Genomic DNA, 18,468 nt, shown 5'->3' with positions numbered 1-18,468 from the left:
TGTTAGTTGTGGAGGAGAGCAATGCTCGTTCGACATATCCTCCACAGTGAGAGTAGCTGGTGCTATTGAATTCTTGGCACTTAGTCAGGGAAGTGAAATACCACACCAGATTAAACCGATAAAACCATTCTCAAACGTGAAAAATGTACAGTTTTACTTTAACGTAGTAATAAAAAGCGATTAAAGTGCTCTAAAATGCAATCGCTTTGATTCAAATTTCTGTCTAATTCCACTCAAAATTTGCCTGCAGACAAAGGCCCCCGTCGTGCAAAGCACTAAATATCCTGTTGACGTCCTAACGGATGAACGTAACCAAACAGACCGTCAATCAAGCGTAGCGCCATGCCCATGGCTTACGCTGCCACCAGGATATCACCCCTACCATATTATCCCCGGCCATACACATTCTGGGGATGTGATAAATTGGCAGACCCTATTCTGAATGCCGTCAACGAGCGATGCAACGAAGTACACGGGCTACCAGCTGAACGTTTCCCTATCATTTTTATAGATTCATTTGGCACGACTCAAATTCTTTTGAGGATTTTTCGGGAAAAAAATCGTTCATATTACGAAAGATGCTCGTAAATATTAGAAAAACTTTCGTATATTTCATCAAACAATTCGTTTCCATAGAACAACGAATCATATGTACGAAAAATCGTATATTTTACGAAAATGTTCTATACGCAACCTATTCGTAGCGCATATAAGAGTTTATTATATCAGTGTATAAAGGCGTCCATAAATGAATTCCAAATTCATGATAAAACTGATATTACATTTCCGGTTTTATACACCTTGGTCGCAATATGCATCCGATAAACTACTCATATATTTTTCCCCACTGTTCTTTATATGGTTTATATGCGACTGTAGCAATATCCGAATATGGCGGCGATATTTTTTTTATTCCACTTCTTTTGATAGATCAGATATAAAACATCTAAAAAAACGAGTTTGATTAACATTAACCCTGTTTACACGAGAAATTAAAACTAGTACTTTTGATTGTTGAAGTGCGAAAGCATTGTAGTAGTTATCCATTTGATACTTGAATGTATTCCCACAGAACTTATTGTATATATGTACAGTAGAGTGCCCAGAAAAATGACGAATTTTTGAAAACTCTATCGGCCCACCCCTGAGTCGATTTCTAGTCCCACTGGGAGTACTTGCTCCAAATTAGAAGCAAATCGAACAAGTCTAGCTACCGGACCAACGTATCTGAAGTTTGTATGGGATTTTTCGACAATTTACATGGAGAAAACCCACTAACTCGCATTTTCGCCGCTAGGTGGCACTGTGTGCATCGTACTATCACTGTAAGTGAAAATAAGAATGATAATTTAATTGTCTTCAACTTTGTCGAAGACTGATAGTGAATCCGGCTTTGTTAAAGAAAGTTATTAAACTTTTAACGAAATGATGTCTGAGTCAGTTTTGCATGGGGCCTAGCAGTGCATGGTTGTGTATCGGTATTCGATTCCCACAAACTATACATTGTTGTGAGATAATGGTTACATTTAGCTGAATAGTATATTCAGAAGAAGTGTAGTACATAATGCGAGCTATGTTTTGGTTAGAAAATTTTCGTTCCACCTGTGACCGTATAGAGGGCGCCAACACTAACTTTTTATAGAAGTGAGATAGAATATCGAAATGTTCGGAAGAATTATTTGGAAAAGCTTGTTCTACAACTTTGTAGAAGACACCTAATCTCTATCTCTTTCCGGTGAAAAGTTAGTGTTGGCGCCATCTATGCGGTAAAATGTGGGACTAAAATTTTCTAACCAAAACATGACTCGTATTACTTACTATAAATCTTTTGAACATACTATTGACCTAAACCTAACCATTATTTCACAAAAATGTTCAGTTCGTGCGAATCAAGTACTGATACCCAACCTTGTGCTGCTACGCCCCATGCAAAACTGACTCAGACATAACTTCGTTAAAAGTTTAATAACTTTCTTTAACAAAGTCGGATTCACTAGCAGTCTTTGGCAAAGTTGTAAGCAATTAAATTATCTTTCTTATTTTTACTTATACTGATAATACGATGCATACAGTGCACCCTAGCGCCGAAAATGCGAGTTAGTGGGTTTTCTCCATGTAAATTGTTGAAAAATCCCATACAAACTTCAGGCACGTTGGTCCGGTAGCTAGACTTGTCCGATTTGCTTCAAAAATGGAGCAAGTACTCCTGGTGGGACTAGGAAACGACTGAGGCATGGGCCGATAGGGGTAATTTTTTTCCTGTTACTCTAATGTACAGGCGACGTCAGATGTACGTGATATTCTTGTGACGGGTCTGTGAAAAAAATAGAATTATCACCTTCCATCACCGGGAAGTTATTAACATACATCAAGCTTGCTTGTTATAAATATTACCGTAAAGAGTGCTATTTCACAAGAGAGTAAACATTTTTGAATAGTGGTTTTTAGTGATATTTCAAAAGTGTATTGTACAAGTCTCATACAAATCAGTTCACGAGTATTGTATTGAATGTATTTACTTGTAAACGAAATTATTTTCACAATTTTCTCATTTTTCTATGTTGAAATAATGAAAATTGACGATGGTACTGACCGTACCCCGAGACTGTCCTTGGTTTTATTGCGTTTGTTCTTTCAGGACTATTCAAAAATAGCTAGTTCGTGAACAAAAGGTATTTGATTTGAATGAAAATAGTATTTTCAAACATCTCAATAATAGAAACCAGTTTTAGTCAATTTTTTGAGAAATCTATGCCATTAACTTATCTTCGTTTAAAATATCTGTCATTGGCAATCTGGCTATTAACCCTAGAACGTTGCACTGGGGTACAAATGTACCACACGCCATCTCTGGAGCTGTGTGAAGACGAGAATTCGCAAATTACCGACATGGGATCCTAACCAGAACTCAATTTAGTGTTTATAATAAGAGTGGGAAACGGTGGTAAAGCCAGTTCGCTTTTGGTCTTCGTGGAAGCAAGAGTCAAAGTTGGCGTGTGGTACATTTGTACCCCAGTGTAGGTTGCCGTTAGTGTTTCGTTCTGTCAGTGAAAATGTGACTCGTGGCAATACCAGTTTAAATACTGATTGTTTTACTACGTAAGTAACAATTAGTATTATGTAATCGTTTTTAATCATTTATTCAATTAATTTAATCTAATTTTGAAGTAGAATTCTTTTTGTTCTCATTTACGCTGAGTTTTTTAAAATAATGGTACGCAAGTATAATTTGCAAACAATAACAGCTGCAATGGTAACGTTGCGTGTTATCAATGTATTACTATTTTTTATTTATTTATTAACAGATTAAGGCCGAAGTGGCCTGTGCCGTATACAAAAGATTCCTCCATTCCACTCGGTCCATGGCCGCGCGTCGCCAGCCACGCAGTCTGCGAAGGGTCCGCAAATCGTCTTCCACCTGGTCGATCCATCGTGCTCGCTGCGCGCCACGTCTTCTTGTACCGGTCGGATTGCAATTGAGAACCGTTTTCACCGGGCTATTGTCCGACATTCTGGCTACGTGCCCGGCCCACCGTAGTCGTCCGATTTTCGCGGTATGACAGATGGGCGGCTCCCCCAACAGCTGATGCAGCTCATGGTTCGTTCGCCGTCTCCATGTGCCGTCTTCCATCTGCACTCCACCGTAGATGGTACGCAGCACTTTCCGTTCGAAGACACCAAGTGCGCGTTGGTCCTCCACGAGCATGGTCCAGGTCTCGTGCCCGTAGAGAACTACCGGTCTAATCAGCGTCTTGTAGATGGTCAACTTCGTACGACGGCGAATTCTGTTCGACCGAAGTGTCTTGCGGAGGCCAAAGTAAGCACGATTTCCTGCCACGATGCGTCTACGAATCTCTCTGCTGGTATCATTGTCGGCAGTCACCAGTGAGCCCAAGTACACGAACTCTTCAACCACCTCGATTTCGTCGCCACCGATGCAAACTCGAAGCGGGCGGTTCTCATTCTCTTCTCGTGAACCTCTTCCTATCATGTACTTTGTTTTCGACGTGTTGATGGCAAGTCCGACGCGCTTGGCTTCTCTTTTCAGTCTGATGTAGGCTTCCTCCATCTTCTCAAAGTTTCGTGCAATAATATCAACGTCATCGGCGAAGCCAAGTAGCTGAACGGTCTTTGTGAAAATCGTACCACTCGTGTCGATCCCTGCTCTTCTTATTACACCTTCCAGCGCGATGTTGAATAACAGACACGAGAGACCATCACCTTGCCGTAACCCTCTGCGTGATTCGAAGGGACTCGAGAGCGTCCCTGAGACACGTACTACGCACATCACCCGATCCATCGTCGCCTTCACTAATCGCGTCAGTTTGTCCGGGAATCCGTACTCGTGCATAATCTGCCATAGCTGATCTCGATCGATAGTGTCGTATGCGGCTTTGAAGTCGATGAACAAATGATGTGTGGGCACATTGTACTCGCGGCATTTCTGCAGTACTTGACGAAGAGCGAACACCTGGTCCGTGGTAGATCGTTCGCTCATGAAACCCGCCTGGTACTGCCCCACGAAATCTCTTGCAATTGGTGATAGTCGACGGCATAGTATTTGGGAGAGTACCTTGTAGGCGGCGTTCAGCAGGGTGATTGCTCGGTAATTACAGCAATCCAGCTCGTCGCCCTTTTTGTAGATAGGACACACGACACCTTCCATCCACTCCTCCAGTAAAATCTCCTCCTCCCAAATCTTGGTAATCACCCAGTGCAGCGCTTTAGCCAGTGGCTCGCCACCGTGTTTTAGTAGCTCGCTTGGTATTTGGTCAACCCCAGCGGCTTTATTATTTTTGAGCCGGCTAATCTCTTCCTGGATTTCTTGGAGATCCGGAGCCGGTAGTGTAATGTCTTCCGCGCGTGCTCCCAGGTGCGTTACCGTGCCATCCTCGTCGTCTGCTGCATCGCCGTTCAGGTGTTCTTCGTAGTGCTGCCGCCACCTCTGGATCACCTCACACTGGTCCGTGAGAAGATTCCCGTTTGTATCTCTGCACATGTCGGCCTGTGGTACGTGGCCCCTGCGCGAGCGGTTCAACTTCTCGTAGAATTTCCGTGTGTCTTTAGCGCGGTACAGCTGCTCCATCGCTTCGCGATCTCGGTCTTCCTGCTGGCGCTTTTTGGTCCGGAAAACCGAGTTCTGTCTGTTCCGTGCCTGTTTATATCGCGCCTCGTTCGCCCTCGTGCGGTGTTGCAGCATTTTCGCCCATGCTGCATTCTTCTCTTCGACTAACTGCTCGCATTCGCCGTCGTACCAGTCGCTTCTTCGGTCCGGGCCCACCGTACCTAGTGCAGTGGCTGCGGTGCTACCTATGGCGGACCGGATATCTCTCCAGCCATCTTCAAGGGCAACTGCGCCTAGCTGCTCTTTTGTTGGTAGTGCCACTTCCAACTGCTGCGCGTATTCTTGAGCCACTCTGCCATCTTGTAGCCGCTCGATGTTTAGCCGCGGCGTTCGGCTTCGACGAGAGCTATGCACTGTCGAAAGTTTTGAGCGCAAGCATACTGCAACCAGGTGGTGGTCCGAATCTATATTCGTACTGCGATAAGTGCGGACGTTTGTGATGTCCGAGAAGAATCTACCGTCGATTAGAATGTGGTCGATTTGATTTTTTGTTACTTGGTCCGGTGATCTCCAGGTGACTTTGTGGATATCTTTGCGAGGGAAGAAGGTGCTTCGGACTACCATTCCACGGGAGGCTGCGAAGTTCACACATCGTTGGCCGTTGTCATTTGATACGGAATGCAGGCTGTTAGGCCCGATCACCAGTCTGTACATTGCCTCCCTTCCTACCTGTGCGTTCATGTCGCCGATGACAATTTTCACGTCTCGCAGAGGGCAACTGTCGTATGTCTGCTCCAGCTGCATGTAGAACGCTTCTTTCTCGTCGTCGGGTCTTCCTTCGTGTGGGCAGTGCACGTTGATGATGCTGTAGTTGAAGAAACGGCCTTTGATCCTCAACTTGCACATCCTTGCGTTGATCGGCTGCCACCCGATCACACGTTGGCGCATCTTGCCCAGCACTATGAAGCCGGTTCCCAGCTCGTTGGTTGTACCACAGCTCTGGTAGAAGGTAGCCGCTCGATGCCCGCTTTTCCACACCTTCTGTCCCGTCCAGCAAAGCTCCTGCAGCGCCACGATATCGAAGTTGCGGGGGTGTAGCTCGTCGTAGATTATCCTGTCACATCCTGCGAAGCCGAGCGATCTGCAGTTCCATGTTCCGAGTTTCCAATCGTGATCCTTTATTCGTCGCCTGGGTCGTTGCCGATTGTTCTGGGTCGTATTCTCTTCTGTATTGTTCGTTATGTGGGTTTTTTAAGGGGTGGCTTATAGGGCCTACGCCAACCACCTGTCTCGCCGGTGGGCCATCGTGCCAGGACTGCTTAAGGTCCCACCTGGGCACCAGGACAGGTTTACACCTTCCGAAGAAGGGTAACCCCCCCTTCCCTGCCAGCATACGACCAAAGTTCCCACCGGGGTTGGTTACCCGATCTTCACTAAGGTTACTCGTATCCCAGTCGACGCCACGAGGAGACCAGGGCTAGGAGTTACTGGGCAGGAAGCTAAGGACCGCAAGTGGGGTCTATTTTATGCCTTCAGGTACGAGAGGCTTACGCACTGCCCAGTCATTGTCGACCAAATGTATTACTAGCCAGACATATTTTTTCAATTCAATTTTCACCCCATTTAGTGGTATTTTCCAAAACCCGATTTTTTCCAAATAATTGCACTTTTCTACAAATTTCGCTATTTCATTATAAACCGTTTCTAGACCATTCTTGCAACTTTTAGAATCATTTGATTTTTTTTTTCGGAGCAATGGTCGACAACTTTATCATTTAGAAAAGAAAACTTGGATACTCTTTAGTAGTAACTTGAGTAAAACTAGGCCTATATTTCTAATATATTGACGAAAAAATTCTGCGCTTTGCTCAGTTCAAAACTCATTGATTTGGGATTTAGTTGACAAACTTATATTGACAATATTAATTCTTGGGATTCTAAAATCACGGAAGATTCGAAAATCTCGGGATTTCCGGGAAGTAAATTTCCGGGATGGAAGCTCTTATCATGACTTCCGTAAAGCAAAGATTGCTCACGCTTGGTGCATTGAGGGTTCTTTGAGAGTCACAAATTCCTCGATTTTCTTTTTGTGAACATATGAAGGTATTAGTTCATGACCTTGAATTAATGTGCATAGGATTATAGGCCACCATACTGATGATATGATAAAGGGTGTACGGAACCAAATTGCATTACAGGAAAAGTTTCGTCAAAATTGACCTATTGAACCGATTGTTTTCAAAGTTTGGGGGAATAAAATAAAACATTTTATTAAACTTTTTCCATGTTCGATTTATTCAATTTCAAAGCCATATCCAAACGCACGTACCTCTCTTTTAACATTGCTCATAACGAGTTGTACAACTTGCAGGCGAACTTGTTTTTAAGTGGAGACCTATTTTTTGCTCATTGCTGCATCCGATTACACTTCCTTAGGATACTTCTGGAGTGCCTGCTTCATGATGGCCCAGTATATCTCAATTGACCGCAATTCCGATGCGTTCGGGGGATTAAGATTCTTTGACACAAAATGCACCCCATAGTCTTGAACTGCTTCACAACGCACGAAGCTAAATCCGGCCCGAAAAGCTTAGGGAGATCGTGTCACCTCAAAGTGAAAATAGACGCTTATCGCGACATTCCTTCAAGTAACCTGTTCATTGACTGTTCCGGTTATCACAAACAGGTTGCTCCGCTTTCCACACGAGCGAATTTCCTGCCAAATCATGTATTTTTGGCACACTTAGACATCTTATTCTTTCTAACTTCCTTCCGCACGTCGAATTTATGACTAGTAGTAAAGAGAAGGAGTCTAGGAATCTGCCGAAAATTTGCTTTCACATAAGTCTAGTCATCCATGACGAGACTATGCGATTTCGCCAGCAGCTGAGTATTGAATTTCTGCGCACATGATCTCTCCACTATATTCTACGGTCCGTCACGATTCGGCGCTTTTTCGACATTATACGTGTGTTATTTTACTATTTTCGCATCTTGCACTAAAGTTTTGCTTAAATGCAGTTTTTCGCCACGTCACTCAATAAACTATTGGGATTTCTCATGAAAGATTCGTTTACCTGCTTGTGATCCCTCATATTATACGCAGATCCCATTTGGACACTTTGTTTTCCTTCCTATCGATGGCTTCATCGTACAGTTGTAAAACACGTATCATCATAGATTAGACCATTCGCAGTTTCTTGCTAATGCCACGGCGAGAGATACGGATTTTCTAGGTGCGAGCGCATTTTTAGGCCGCTTATGTTCTTTCGACTCTATTTTCGCAACGGTTTGCGCAATTTCTAGTGAAAATCACACAATGTAAACAATCCACACTGAACTAATTTCACTCAAAATTTCAATAGAAAATACATAATAGAAAAAATACAGTAATTTGAAAATTATACAATTTGATTCCGTACACCCTTTTTATGAAAAACCCGATAATCAGGAGCGTGTGGCTTGTGATGTCTTTTCAAAAAGACTGTGAATATGATTATGAATGCAAAAACGATGAAAAAGTTGTGTTAACGTATAATAAAATCTAATCATTTATTCAATTAATTTAATCTAATTTTGAAGTAGAATTCTTTTTGTTCTCATTTACGCTGAGTTTTTTAAAATAATGGTACGCAAGTATAATTTGCAAACAATAACAGCTGCAATGGTAACGTTGCGTGTTATCAATGTATTACTATTTTTTATTTATTTATTAACAGATTAAGGCCGAAGTGGCCTGTGCCGTATACAAAAGATTCCTCCATTCCACTCGGTCCATGGCCGCGCGTCGCCAGCCACGCAGTCTGCGAAGGGTCCGCAAATCGTCTTCCACCTGGTCGATCCATCGTGCTCGCTGCGCGCCACGTCTTCTTGTACCGGTCGGATTGCAATTGAGAAACGTTTTCACCGGGCTATTGTCCGACATTCTGGCTACGTGCCCGGCCCACCGTAGTCGTCCGATTTTCGCGGTATGACAGATGGGCGGCTCCCCCAACAGCTGATGCAGCTCATGGTTCGTTCGCCGTCTCCATGTGCCGTCTTCCATCTGCACTCCACCGTAGATGGTACGCAGCACTTTCCGTTCGAAGACACCAAGTGCGCGTTGGTCCTCCACGAGCATGGTCCAGGTCTCGTGCCCGTAGAGAACTACCGGTCTAATCAGCGTCTTGTAGATGGTCAACTTCGTACGACGGCGAATTCTGTTCGACCGAAGTGTCTTGCGGAGGCCAAAGTAAGCACGATTTCCTGCCACGATGCGTCTACGAATCTCTCTGCTGGTATCATTGTCGGCAGTCACCAGTGAGCCCAAGTACACGAACTCTTCAACCACCTCGATTTCGTCGCCACCGATGCAAACTCGAAGCGGGCGGTTCTCATTCTCTTCTCGTGAACCTCTTCCTATCATGTACTTTGTTTTCGACGTGTTGATGGCAAGTCCGACGCGCTTGGCTTCTCTTTTCAGTCTGATGTAGGCTTCCTCCATCTTCTCAAAGTTTCGTGCAATAATATCAACGTCATCGGCGAAGCCAAGTAGCTGAACGGTCTTTGTGAAAATCGTACCACTCGTGTCGATCCCTGCTCTTCTTATTACACCTTCCAGCGCGATGTTGAATAACAGACACGAGAGACCATCACCTTGCCGTAACCCTCTGCGTGATTCGAAGGGACTCGAGAGCGTCCCTGAGACACGTACTACGCACATCACCCGATCCATCGTCGCCTTCACTAATCGCGTCAGTTTGTCCGGGAATCCGTACTCGTGCATAATCTGCCATAGCTGATCTCGATCGATAGTGTCGTATGCGGCTTTGAAGTCGATGAACAAATGATGTGTGGGCACATTGTACTCGCGGCATTTCTGCAGTACTTGACGAAGAGCGAACACCTGGTCCGTGGTAGATCGTTCGCTCATGAAACCCGCCTGGTACTGCCCCACGAAATCTCTTGCAATTGGTGATAGTCGACGGCATAGTATTTGGGAGAGTACCTTGTAGGCGGCGTTCAGCAGGGTGATTGCTCGGTAATTACAGCAATCCAGCTTGTCGCCCTTTTTGTAGATAGGACACACGACACCTTCCATCCACTCCTCCAGTAAAATCTCCTCCTCCCAAATCTTGGTAATCACCCAGTGCAGCGCTTTAGCCAGTGGCTCGCCACCGTGTTTTAGTAGCTCGCTTGGTATTTGGTCAACCCCAGCGGCTTTATTATTTTTGAGCCGGCTAATCTCCTCCTGGATTTCTTGGAGATCCGGAGCCGGTAGTGTAATGTCTTCCGCGCGTGCTCCCAGGTGCGTTACCGTGCCATCCTCGTCGTCTGCTGCATCGCCGTTCAGGTGTTCTTCGTAGTGCTGCCGCCACCTCTGGATCACCTCACACTGGTCCGTGAGAAGATTCCCGTTTGTATCTCTGCACATGTCGGCCTGTGGTACGTGGCCCCTGCGCGAGCGGTTCAACTTCTCGTAGAATTTCCGTGTGTCTTTAGCGCGGTACAGCTGCTCCATCGCTTCGCGATCTCGGTCTTCCTGCTGGCGCTTTTTGGTCCGGAAAACCGAGTTCTGTCTGTTCCGTGCCTGTTTATATCGCGCCTCGTTCGCCCTCGTGCGGTGTTGCAGCATTCTCGCCCATGCTGCATTCTTCTCTTCGACTAACTGCTCGCATTCGCCGTCGTACCAGTCGCTTCTTCGGTCCGGGCCCACCGTACCTAGTGCAGTGGCTGCGGTGCTACCTATGGCGGACCGGATATCTCTCCAGCCATCTTCCAGGGCAACTGCGCCTAGCTGCTCTTTTGTTGGTAGTGCCACTTCCAACTGCTGCGCGTATTCTTGAGCCACTCTGCCATCTTGTAGCCGCTCGATGTTTAGCCGCGGCGTTCGGCTTCGACGAGAGCTATGCACTGTCGAAAGTTTTGAGCGCAAGCATACTGCAACCAGGTGGTGGTCCGAATCTATATTCGTACTGCGATAAGTGCGGACGTTTGTGATGTCCGAGAAGAATCTACCGTCGATTAGAATGTGGTCGATTTGATTTTTTGTTACTTGGTCCGGTGATCTCCAGGTGACTTTGTGGATATCTTTGCGAGGGAAGAAGGTGCTTCGGACTACCATTCCACGGGAGGCTGCGAAGTTCACACATCGTTGGCCGTTGTCATTTGATACGGAATGCAGGCTGTTAGGCCCGATCACCAGTCTGTACATTGCCTCCCTTCCTACCTGTGCGTTCATGTCGCCGATGACAATTTTCACGTCTCGCAGAGGGCAACTGTCGTATGTCTGCTCCAGCTGCATGTAGAACGCTTCTTTCTCGTCGTCGGGTCTTCCTTCGTGTGGGCAGTGCACGTTGATGATGCTGTAGTTGAAGAAACGGCCTTTGATCCTCAACTTGCACATCCTTGCGTTGATCGGCTGCCACCCGATCACACGTTGGCGCATCTTGCCCAGCACTATGAAGCCGGTTCCCAGCTCGTTGGTTGTACCACAGCTCTGGTAGAAGGTAGCCGCTCGATGCCCGCTTTTCCACACCTTCTGTCCCGTCCAGCAAAGCTCCTGCAGCGCCACGATATCGAAGTTGCGGGGGTGTAGCTCGTCGTAGATTATCCTGTCACATCCTGCGAAGCCGAGCGATCTGCAGTTCCATGTTCCGAGTTTCCAATCGTGATCCTTTATTCGTCGCCTGGGTCGTTGCCGATTGTTCTGGGTCGTATTCTCTTCTGTATTGTTCGTTATGTGGGTTTTTTAAGGGGTGGCTTATAGGGCCTACGCCAACCACCTGTCTCGCCGGTGGGCCATCGTGCCAGGACTGCTTAAGGTCCCACCTGGGCACCAGGACAGGTTTACACCTTCCGAAGAAGGGTAACCCCCCCTTCCCTGCCAGCATACGACCAAAGTTCCCACCGGGGTTGGTTACCCGATCTTCACTAAGGTTACTCGTATCCCAGTCGACGCCACGAGGAGACCAGGGCTAGGAGTTACTGGGCAGGAAGCTAAGGACCGCAAGTGGGGTCTATTTTATGCCTTCAGGTACGAGAGGCTTACGCACTGCCCAGTCATTGTCGACCAAATGTATTACTAGCCAGACATATTTTTTCAATTCAATTTTCACCCCATTTAGTGGTATTTTCCAAAACCCGATTTTTTCCAAATAATTGCACTTTTCTACAAATTTCGCTATTTCATTATAAACCGTTTCTAGACCATTCTTGCAACTTTTAGAATCATTTGATTTTTTTTTTCGGAGCAATGGTCGACAACTTTATCATTTAGAAAAGAAAACTTGGATACTCTTTAGTAGTAACTTGAGTAAAACTAGGCCTATATTTCTAATATATTGACGAAAAAATTCTGCGCTTTGCTCAGTTCAAAACTCATTGATTTGGGATTTAGTTGACAAACTTATATTGACAATATTAATTCTTGGGATTCTAAAATCACGGAAGATTCGAAAATCTCGGGATTTCCGGGAAGTAAATTTCCGGGATGGAAGCTCTTATCATGACTTCCGTAAAGCAAAGATTGCTCACGCTTGGTGCATTGAGGGTTCTTTGAGAGTCACAAATTCCTCGATTTTCTTTTTGTGAACATATGAAGGTATTAGTTCATGACCTTGAATTAATGTGCATAGGATTATAGGCCACCATACTGATGATATGATAAAGGGTGTACGGAACCAAATTGCATTACAGGAAAAGTTTCGTCAAAATTGACCTATTGAACCGATTGTTTTCAAAGTTTGGGGGAATAAAATAAAACATTTTATTAAACTTTTTCCATGTTCGATTTATTCAATTTCAAAGCCATATCCAAACGCACGTACCTCTCTTTTAACATTGCTCATAACGAGTTGTACAACTTGCAGGCGAACTTGTTTTTAAGTGGAGACCTATTTTTTGCTCATTGCTGCATCCGATTACACTTCCTTAGGATACTTCTGGAGTGCCTGCTTCATGATGGCCCAGTATATCTCAATTGACCGCAATTCCGATGCGTTCGGGGGATTAAGATTCTTTGACACAAAATGCACCCCATAGTCTTGAACTGCTTCACAACGCACGAAGCTAAATCCGGCCCGAAAAGCTTAGGGAGATCGTGTCACCTCAAAGTGAAAATAGACGCTTATCGCGACATTCCTTCAAGTAACCTGTTCATTGACTGTTCCGGTTATCACAAACAGGTTGCTCCGCTTTCCACACGAGCGAATTTCCTGCCAAATCATGTATTTTTGGCACACTTAGACATCTTATTCTTTCTAACTTCCTTCCGCACGTCGAATTTATGACTAGTAGTAAAGAGAAGGAGTCTAGGAATCTGCCGAAAATTTGCTTTCACATAAGTCTAGTCATCCATGACGAGACTATGCGATTTCGCCAGCAGCTGAGTATTGAATTTCTGCGCACATGATCTCTCCACTATATTCTACGGTCCGTCACGATTCGGCGCTTTTTCGACATTATACGTGTGTTATTTTACTATTTTCGCATCTTGCACTAAAGTTTTGCTTAAATGCAGTTTTTCGCCACGTCACTCAATAAACTATTGGGATTTCTCATGAAAGATTCGTTTACCTGCTTGTGATCCCTCATATTATACGCAGATCCCATTTGGACACTTTGTTTTCCTTCCTATCGATGGCTTCATCGTACAGTTGTAAAACACGTATCATCATAGATTAGACCATTCGCAGTTTCTTGCTAATGCCACGGCGAGAGATACGGATTTTCTAGGTGCGAGCGCATTTTTAGGCCGCTTATGTTCTTTCGACTCTATTTTCGCAACGGTTTGCGCAATTTCTAGTGAAAATCACACAATGTAAACAATCCACACTGAACTAATTTCACTCAAAATTTCAATAGAAAATACATAATAGAAAAAATACAGTAATTTGAAAATTATACAATTTGATTCCGTACACCCTTTTTATGAAAAACCCGATAATCAGGAGCGTGTGGCTTGTGATGTCTTTTCAAAAAGACTGTGAATATGATTATGAATGCAAAAACGATGAAAAAGTTGTGTTAACGTATAATAAAATCTTTTGGCCGATTTTTTTGCTTTTAAACCAGGTTTAACGGTGCGTTCAACCTGGATTAAAAGTCACGTGGGTGAAGAATATGAAATCGGCCCTTAAATGTAAGGGACGGACCATGTCAATAGCCAACGAAATCTATTGAGTCGCCAGAGAAATCTTTTTTTTTGCGCTTTTTACCCTGTAAAAGCGGGTATTTAGATTAATACTCACATCCAATCACTAATTCGCGCATGCATTTCCGATCTCATCAAACTGAGTGGAATAGTACCTGTAACGTATAGCTTCCGGCATCTCTTAAACAGTCGTGCTTTCAAGCGCCTCACCTTTCTTATATGGGAAAGGCAAAAAGCAACCGGTTCGGATAAGAATAAGAAAAACAGTGCGGATTGTAAAATACATACAGGTAAATGGTGTATTGTCCCATGAATCGACGAATCGAACTTCGTGTGATGTACGTTCACTGTTAGAGTTTTCGATGCCATTGTACTCAATCATCAAAGGCTTTTAGTCTCATTTACATTTTCAGGTGCATGGTTACATGGAAACTATACATGCAGAACACGTCACATATGTACTATATGAAAATGTACAATCAAGAGTCGCGTCGGCGGCATCCGACGTGGTAGCATACACTGGCTAATGGCCGACACCAGCTTCACCTCGATTGGCATATCAAGATACGGTTATGCTCCAACAAACCACATATCCAGCAGCAACAGCAGCAACAACTGGCAAAAGGCGCGACGCCCAGACACCCTGCGCTCTCTGTTCCATAGTGGTAGAGGGATTCGTCAAAAGTAAGAGTATTATCACTGAGCTCGCTAGTTCATTGAGGTCTTTTGAAGTGTTTGGTGGTGTGTCACGAGCAACGCCCAACGAAATCGCGAACCAGGACTAGAGAGAAATAACCGGCATTCAAGTGCCCCACAGTGCCACAGTGGAAATACAGAATACTTTTGATTTGTGTTAGTTTTTAGAATACCTGCGATATTGTTCAAAATGAATAGAATATTAGCAGCTTGTTTGTTACTGACTGCAAGTGCTTGTGAGTATGTCCTTTTAAACCATCGCGATTTTCTATGTGCCAATCAGTAATTAATTGCTAGTTCTTTGAACTAAAATCGTATGTACTGTTAAACCGTCGTTTTGATGAAAAATATTGCGTAACGCGGCAGTATATTTGCCGGGTGTAAAGCGAATAAACTGAATTAAGAAATAAAAACTGATGATTTCCACTTTTTTCAAATATTTAACGCTTCTTCATAGGTGAAGTGGTGGAGCAAATTTTGCGCTGGTCTAGTCTACGCAAACGGAAAAGTCAGTCTGCGCTGAAATCGCTTTTACTTTCGTTCACGTGGGCTGCTTTTTCTTCTTAGGTTAACGTATGTCTGTGAGCTTACGTTATTACATCAGAGCTCAGACGTAGTCGGCTTATGCCAGTGGCAAACATATTTTGAACCGGCTGAGGCGAACTCAGTAGCCCGGCAATACGGGACTGCTCAAAATTTTAAAAATTACGTAATTAAAGTTTACGTATCAATACACGAGTTCGTTCGATAAGTGTACCATGTCGTGTTTTCCATGCTAAACCAAATTAGCGCAAATCAACGGTTATTTGGTAATGGATGTTTGTTTGAGTCGCTCGTTTGCACCTAATTGTTGAATTTCACCATTAGTCATGACATTATTTCATGCTAGGTACTTATAAGCTTTTATTATATTTAAAGAAGACTTACGGAATATGGATGCACTAACATGCCAGGAATATGTATGTTTTCATAAGACATAAGAAGTTTGATGCATAGCTACACAGCGAAAAGTAATAGTAATACCTTTGTACTTGAGCAATAATTAATAATTTTGTTCATCATCATCAGCACATTTAAAATATTTACTTGAATTTTTTTATTTCAAATGAAGTTTTCATATCGCTTACTAAGCGAAGTTTCAGTGCTATAACTGGGACAACTTTACCGATTTTGTAACTAGCTCTCTGGGGTTGATGTCCCGCATGGTAGTGCATCAGGTCTTATTTTATTCATTTTCTATAAAAATTACATGAGTTGGATTTAACCATTATGTGTCCGATGCGGTACCCGGGTACCTTTTTAGGTTTCAGATAATGAAATTCCCATGTTTTATCCATAGCTGCAAATTTGAAACATTGTGACATCTTAGAACTACGCTAATAACTTTGTTGATATAGTCAGGGGGAGTGAGGAGGGGCTCCTGATTTTTTTGACTACGTAACAGGCCGACGTGGGTACTCACAAAATTGAAATGCCAATAACTAAGATAATTTCCAACCGATGTTGATACTTTTGGGTGTTTTGGATTCAGAAACTCATCCACATTTAGATTTGGTAAAAATGAATCGAGTTACTTCATTCGGTTCCGTATTTGCGGAAGCATGTTCCAGTGCTGGGATACTATTTGTGAATTTCAATGGAATATTAATAGGGGTATCAAAATTCTTGGAATTGTATCAGTAGGCTGTATCTCGTGGTTTTGGAACCATTTGGTGATTTGACCCCGGAACGGACATTCCAGACTATGTTCCCGTGTGACAGTGAGTGGCCATTCTATTCCAATTTCATTTTTCAAATTGTCATAGGGTCTCGTAACAATAAATAACAGCCGTCCGAGACAATTTGAAGAGTTTTGATACTCATATTGCTAGGGCATTATTAAAATATTCAAATCATATCCTAGTACTGGAACATTACTCCGAAAAATCCGGATTATCAAGAACCAGATCTATTCATCCGGTTCAATTTTACAGAATCAAAAAGTGGGCGAATTCCTGAATCCAAAACATCTAAAAGTGTCCAAATATAGTTATGAGCACTTCAATTTGAGGGTACCCGCAAGCTTGTTGGTTGCTGAGTGAACGTCGATTTTTTCCCGTTTCGCTTTGTGCTGTGATGATGCACACGTCGAATCTCATAATAGTTTGTTCATCCCCCTCTCTCTGTTCATGCGATGAATACAATGCCTGATGAGTAGCGTAGTTGAGTAGAGGCTGGCACAATCTAGCTTAGAATTGCTCACACAGCATTTCGTTCGATGGATGAAGCAAATTCTTCCGAATGCCACGCTCACTGAATCTGGAGGTAGCATTTTCATGTGAATGTGATTTTCGCCACTCGTGAGAATTTTTTTTTGAAAGAATGTGTGTTGTGTTTGGCTGCCAGATAAAGAGTCAGTAGATAAAAATGCTACCAGATGCATATCGTTCGAACGTGTGCAGATGCCCAGTGATTTGCAAAGAAATTATCGCGCTTCCAATGATGTGTGTGTATTACTACCAACCATTGCAGCAGGTCCACCGCCCATAGCACTGGGCTGTCCTCTCATTATAAATTGATATAGCATTACCCACTAACCATAATCATGAGCCATTGCATGAAGAGTCAAAAAGGATATGGGTGATAGGAATGAAATTGTCGCCATTTTTCGGTCTATAACACTATAAGGAAAGATTTTGTATTCTCTGCAAACTTATGACTAAACGATACTATAGTCACTGTGCTATAGTGTTTTTAAACTGTTCATCAAAACTTTTTTCTATTGCGTAAGACAGAGTTATTCGGAAATTGAGTCTACAGGTCCAATGCAAACTATCCTAGCAAGTGCAGAGTCGGAAACAGAAATTGAATGTCAAAAAAATATACATTACCGCCATCATCAGTAAGAATTTTTTGTAGAACAAAATAACGATGGGGTTATTTTTAATTTTCGCAAGCAAATTATAGGTAATTATTGTATGCAACTTTTTTCAACACTAACATATAAATTCTACGTTGCAATACGGGTTCTACAAGGTAGAAGAACCATATTTTAGAATGAATTGATTTTGATGAACCGTATAATTTGAAATATTATAAATTGTATTTAAACTGACATTTTAATGATTTTCACTTAATGTATTTTTATATGTATTCTATCATTGTAAGCTATTTTGTTAGTGCTTCCATCAAATAGGTCATATATAATAACAGTTCACTATATTACATTAAGTTTAACATTTACAAGTTTTCCTACACATATCCGATCAAAATGAAATAACAGAATTTTATTGCAATGCTGTTTTCGTAACAAGTTGAGTTGTAAATGTAGCAAACTTATCGAAAAAAAAGATTTACATATAAGAGCAATATAGTATCCAGTCGGTCCTTGAGAAAGGCCTAGGGGACCTGGGTTGATTCGGACCTAGTAAGCGTTCAATGGCGAATCCAGGGGAAGGGTACTGGGGGTCCGGACCCCTCCCGAAATTTTTCAACTTGTTGAGAAATTTTAAAATAGTTTCTATTTTAATTCATTTTATATTAGACCACCAAAAATGATTTTAATTAAATGAGGTTATTGTTCAAAGAACATTTC

General features: G+C 43.1%; 1 protein-coding gene across 1 annotated transcript in view; it reads left to right on the top strand.

Annotated features, from left to right (window-relative positions):
• Positions 1–14,896: 14,896 nt before the first annotated feature.
• LOC131675930 (protein obstructor-E-like) overlaps positions 14,897–18,468 on the top strand; it is a 51,700-nt gene continuing 48,128 nt past the window's right edge. Inside the window, exon 1 of the mRNA XM_058955059.1 lies at positions 14,897–15,130. Within this exon, the coding sequence (XP_058811042.1) occupies positions 15,085–15,130 (46 nt within the window). The 5' untranslated portion in view covers positions 14,897–15,084. The remainder of the gene's footprint in view (positions 15,131–18,468) is intronic.

The sequence above is a fragment of the Topomyia yanbarensis genome, chromosome 1 (genome assembly GCF_030247195.1).
Source record: "Topomyia yanbarensis strain Yona2022 chromosome 1, ASM3024719v1, whole genome shotgun sequence".
NCBI classification, from domain to species: Eukaryota; Metazoa; Arthropoda; class Insecta; order Diptera; family Culicidae; genus Topomyia; species Topomyia yanbarensis.
Note: the sequence above shows the minus strand (reverse complement) of the source record. Positions and strands in the feature narration are given on the sequence as shown.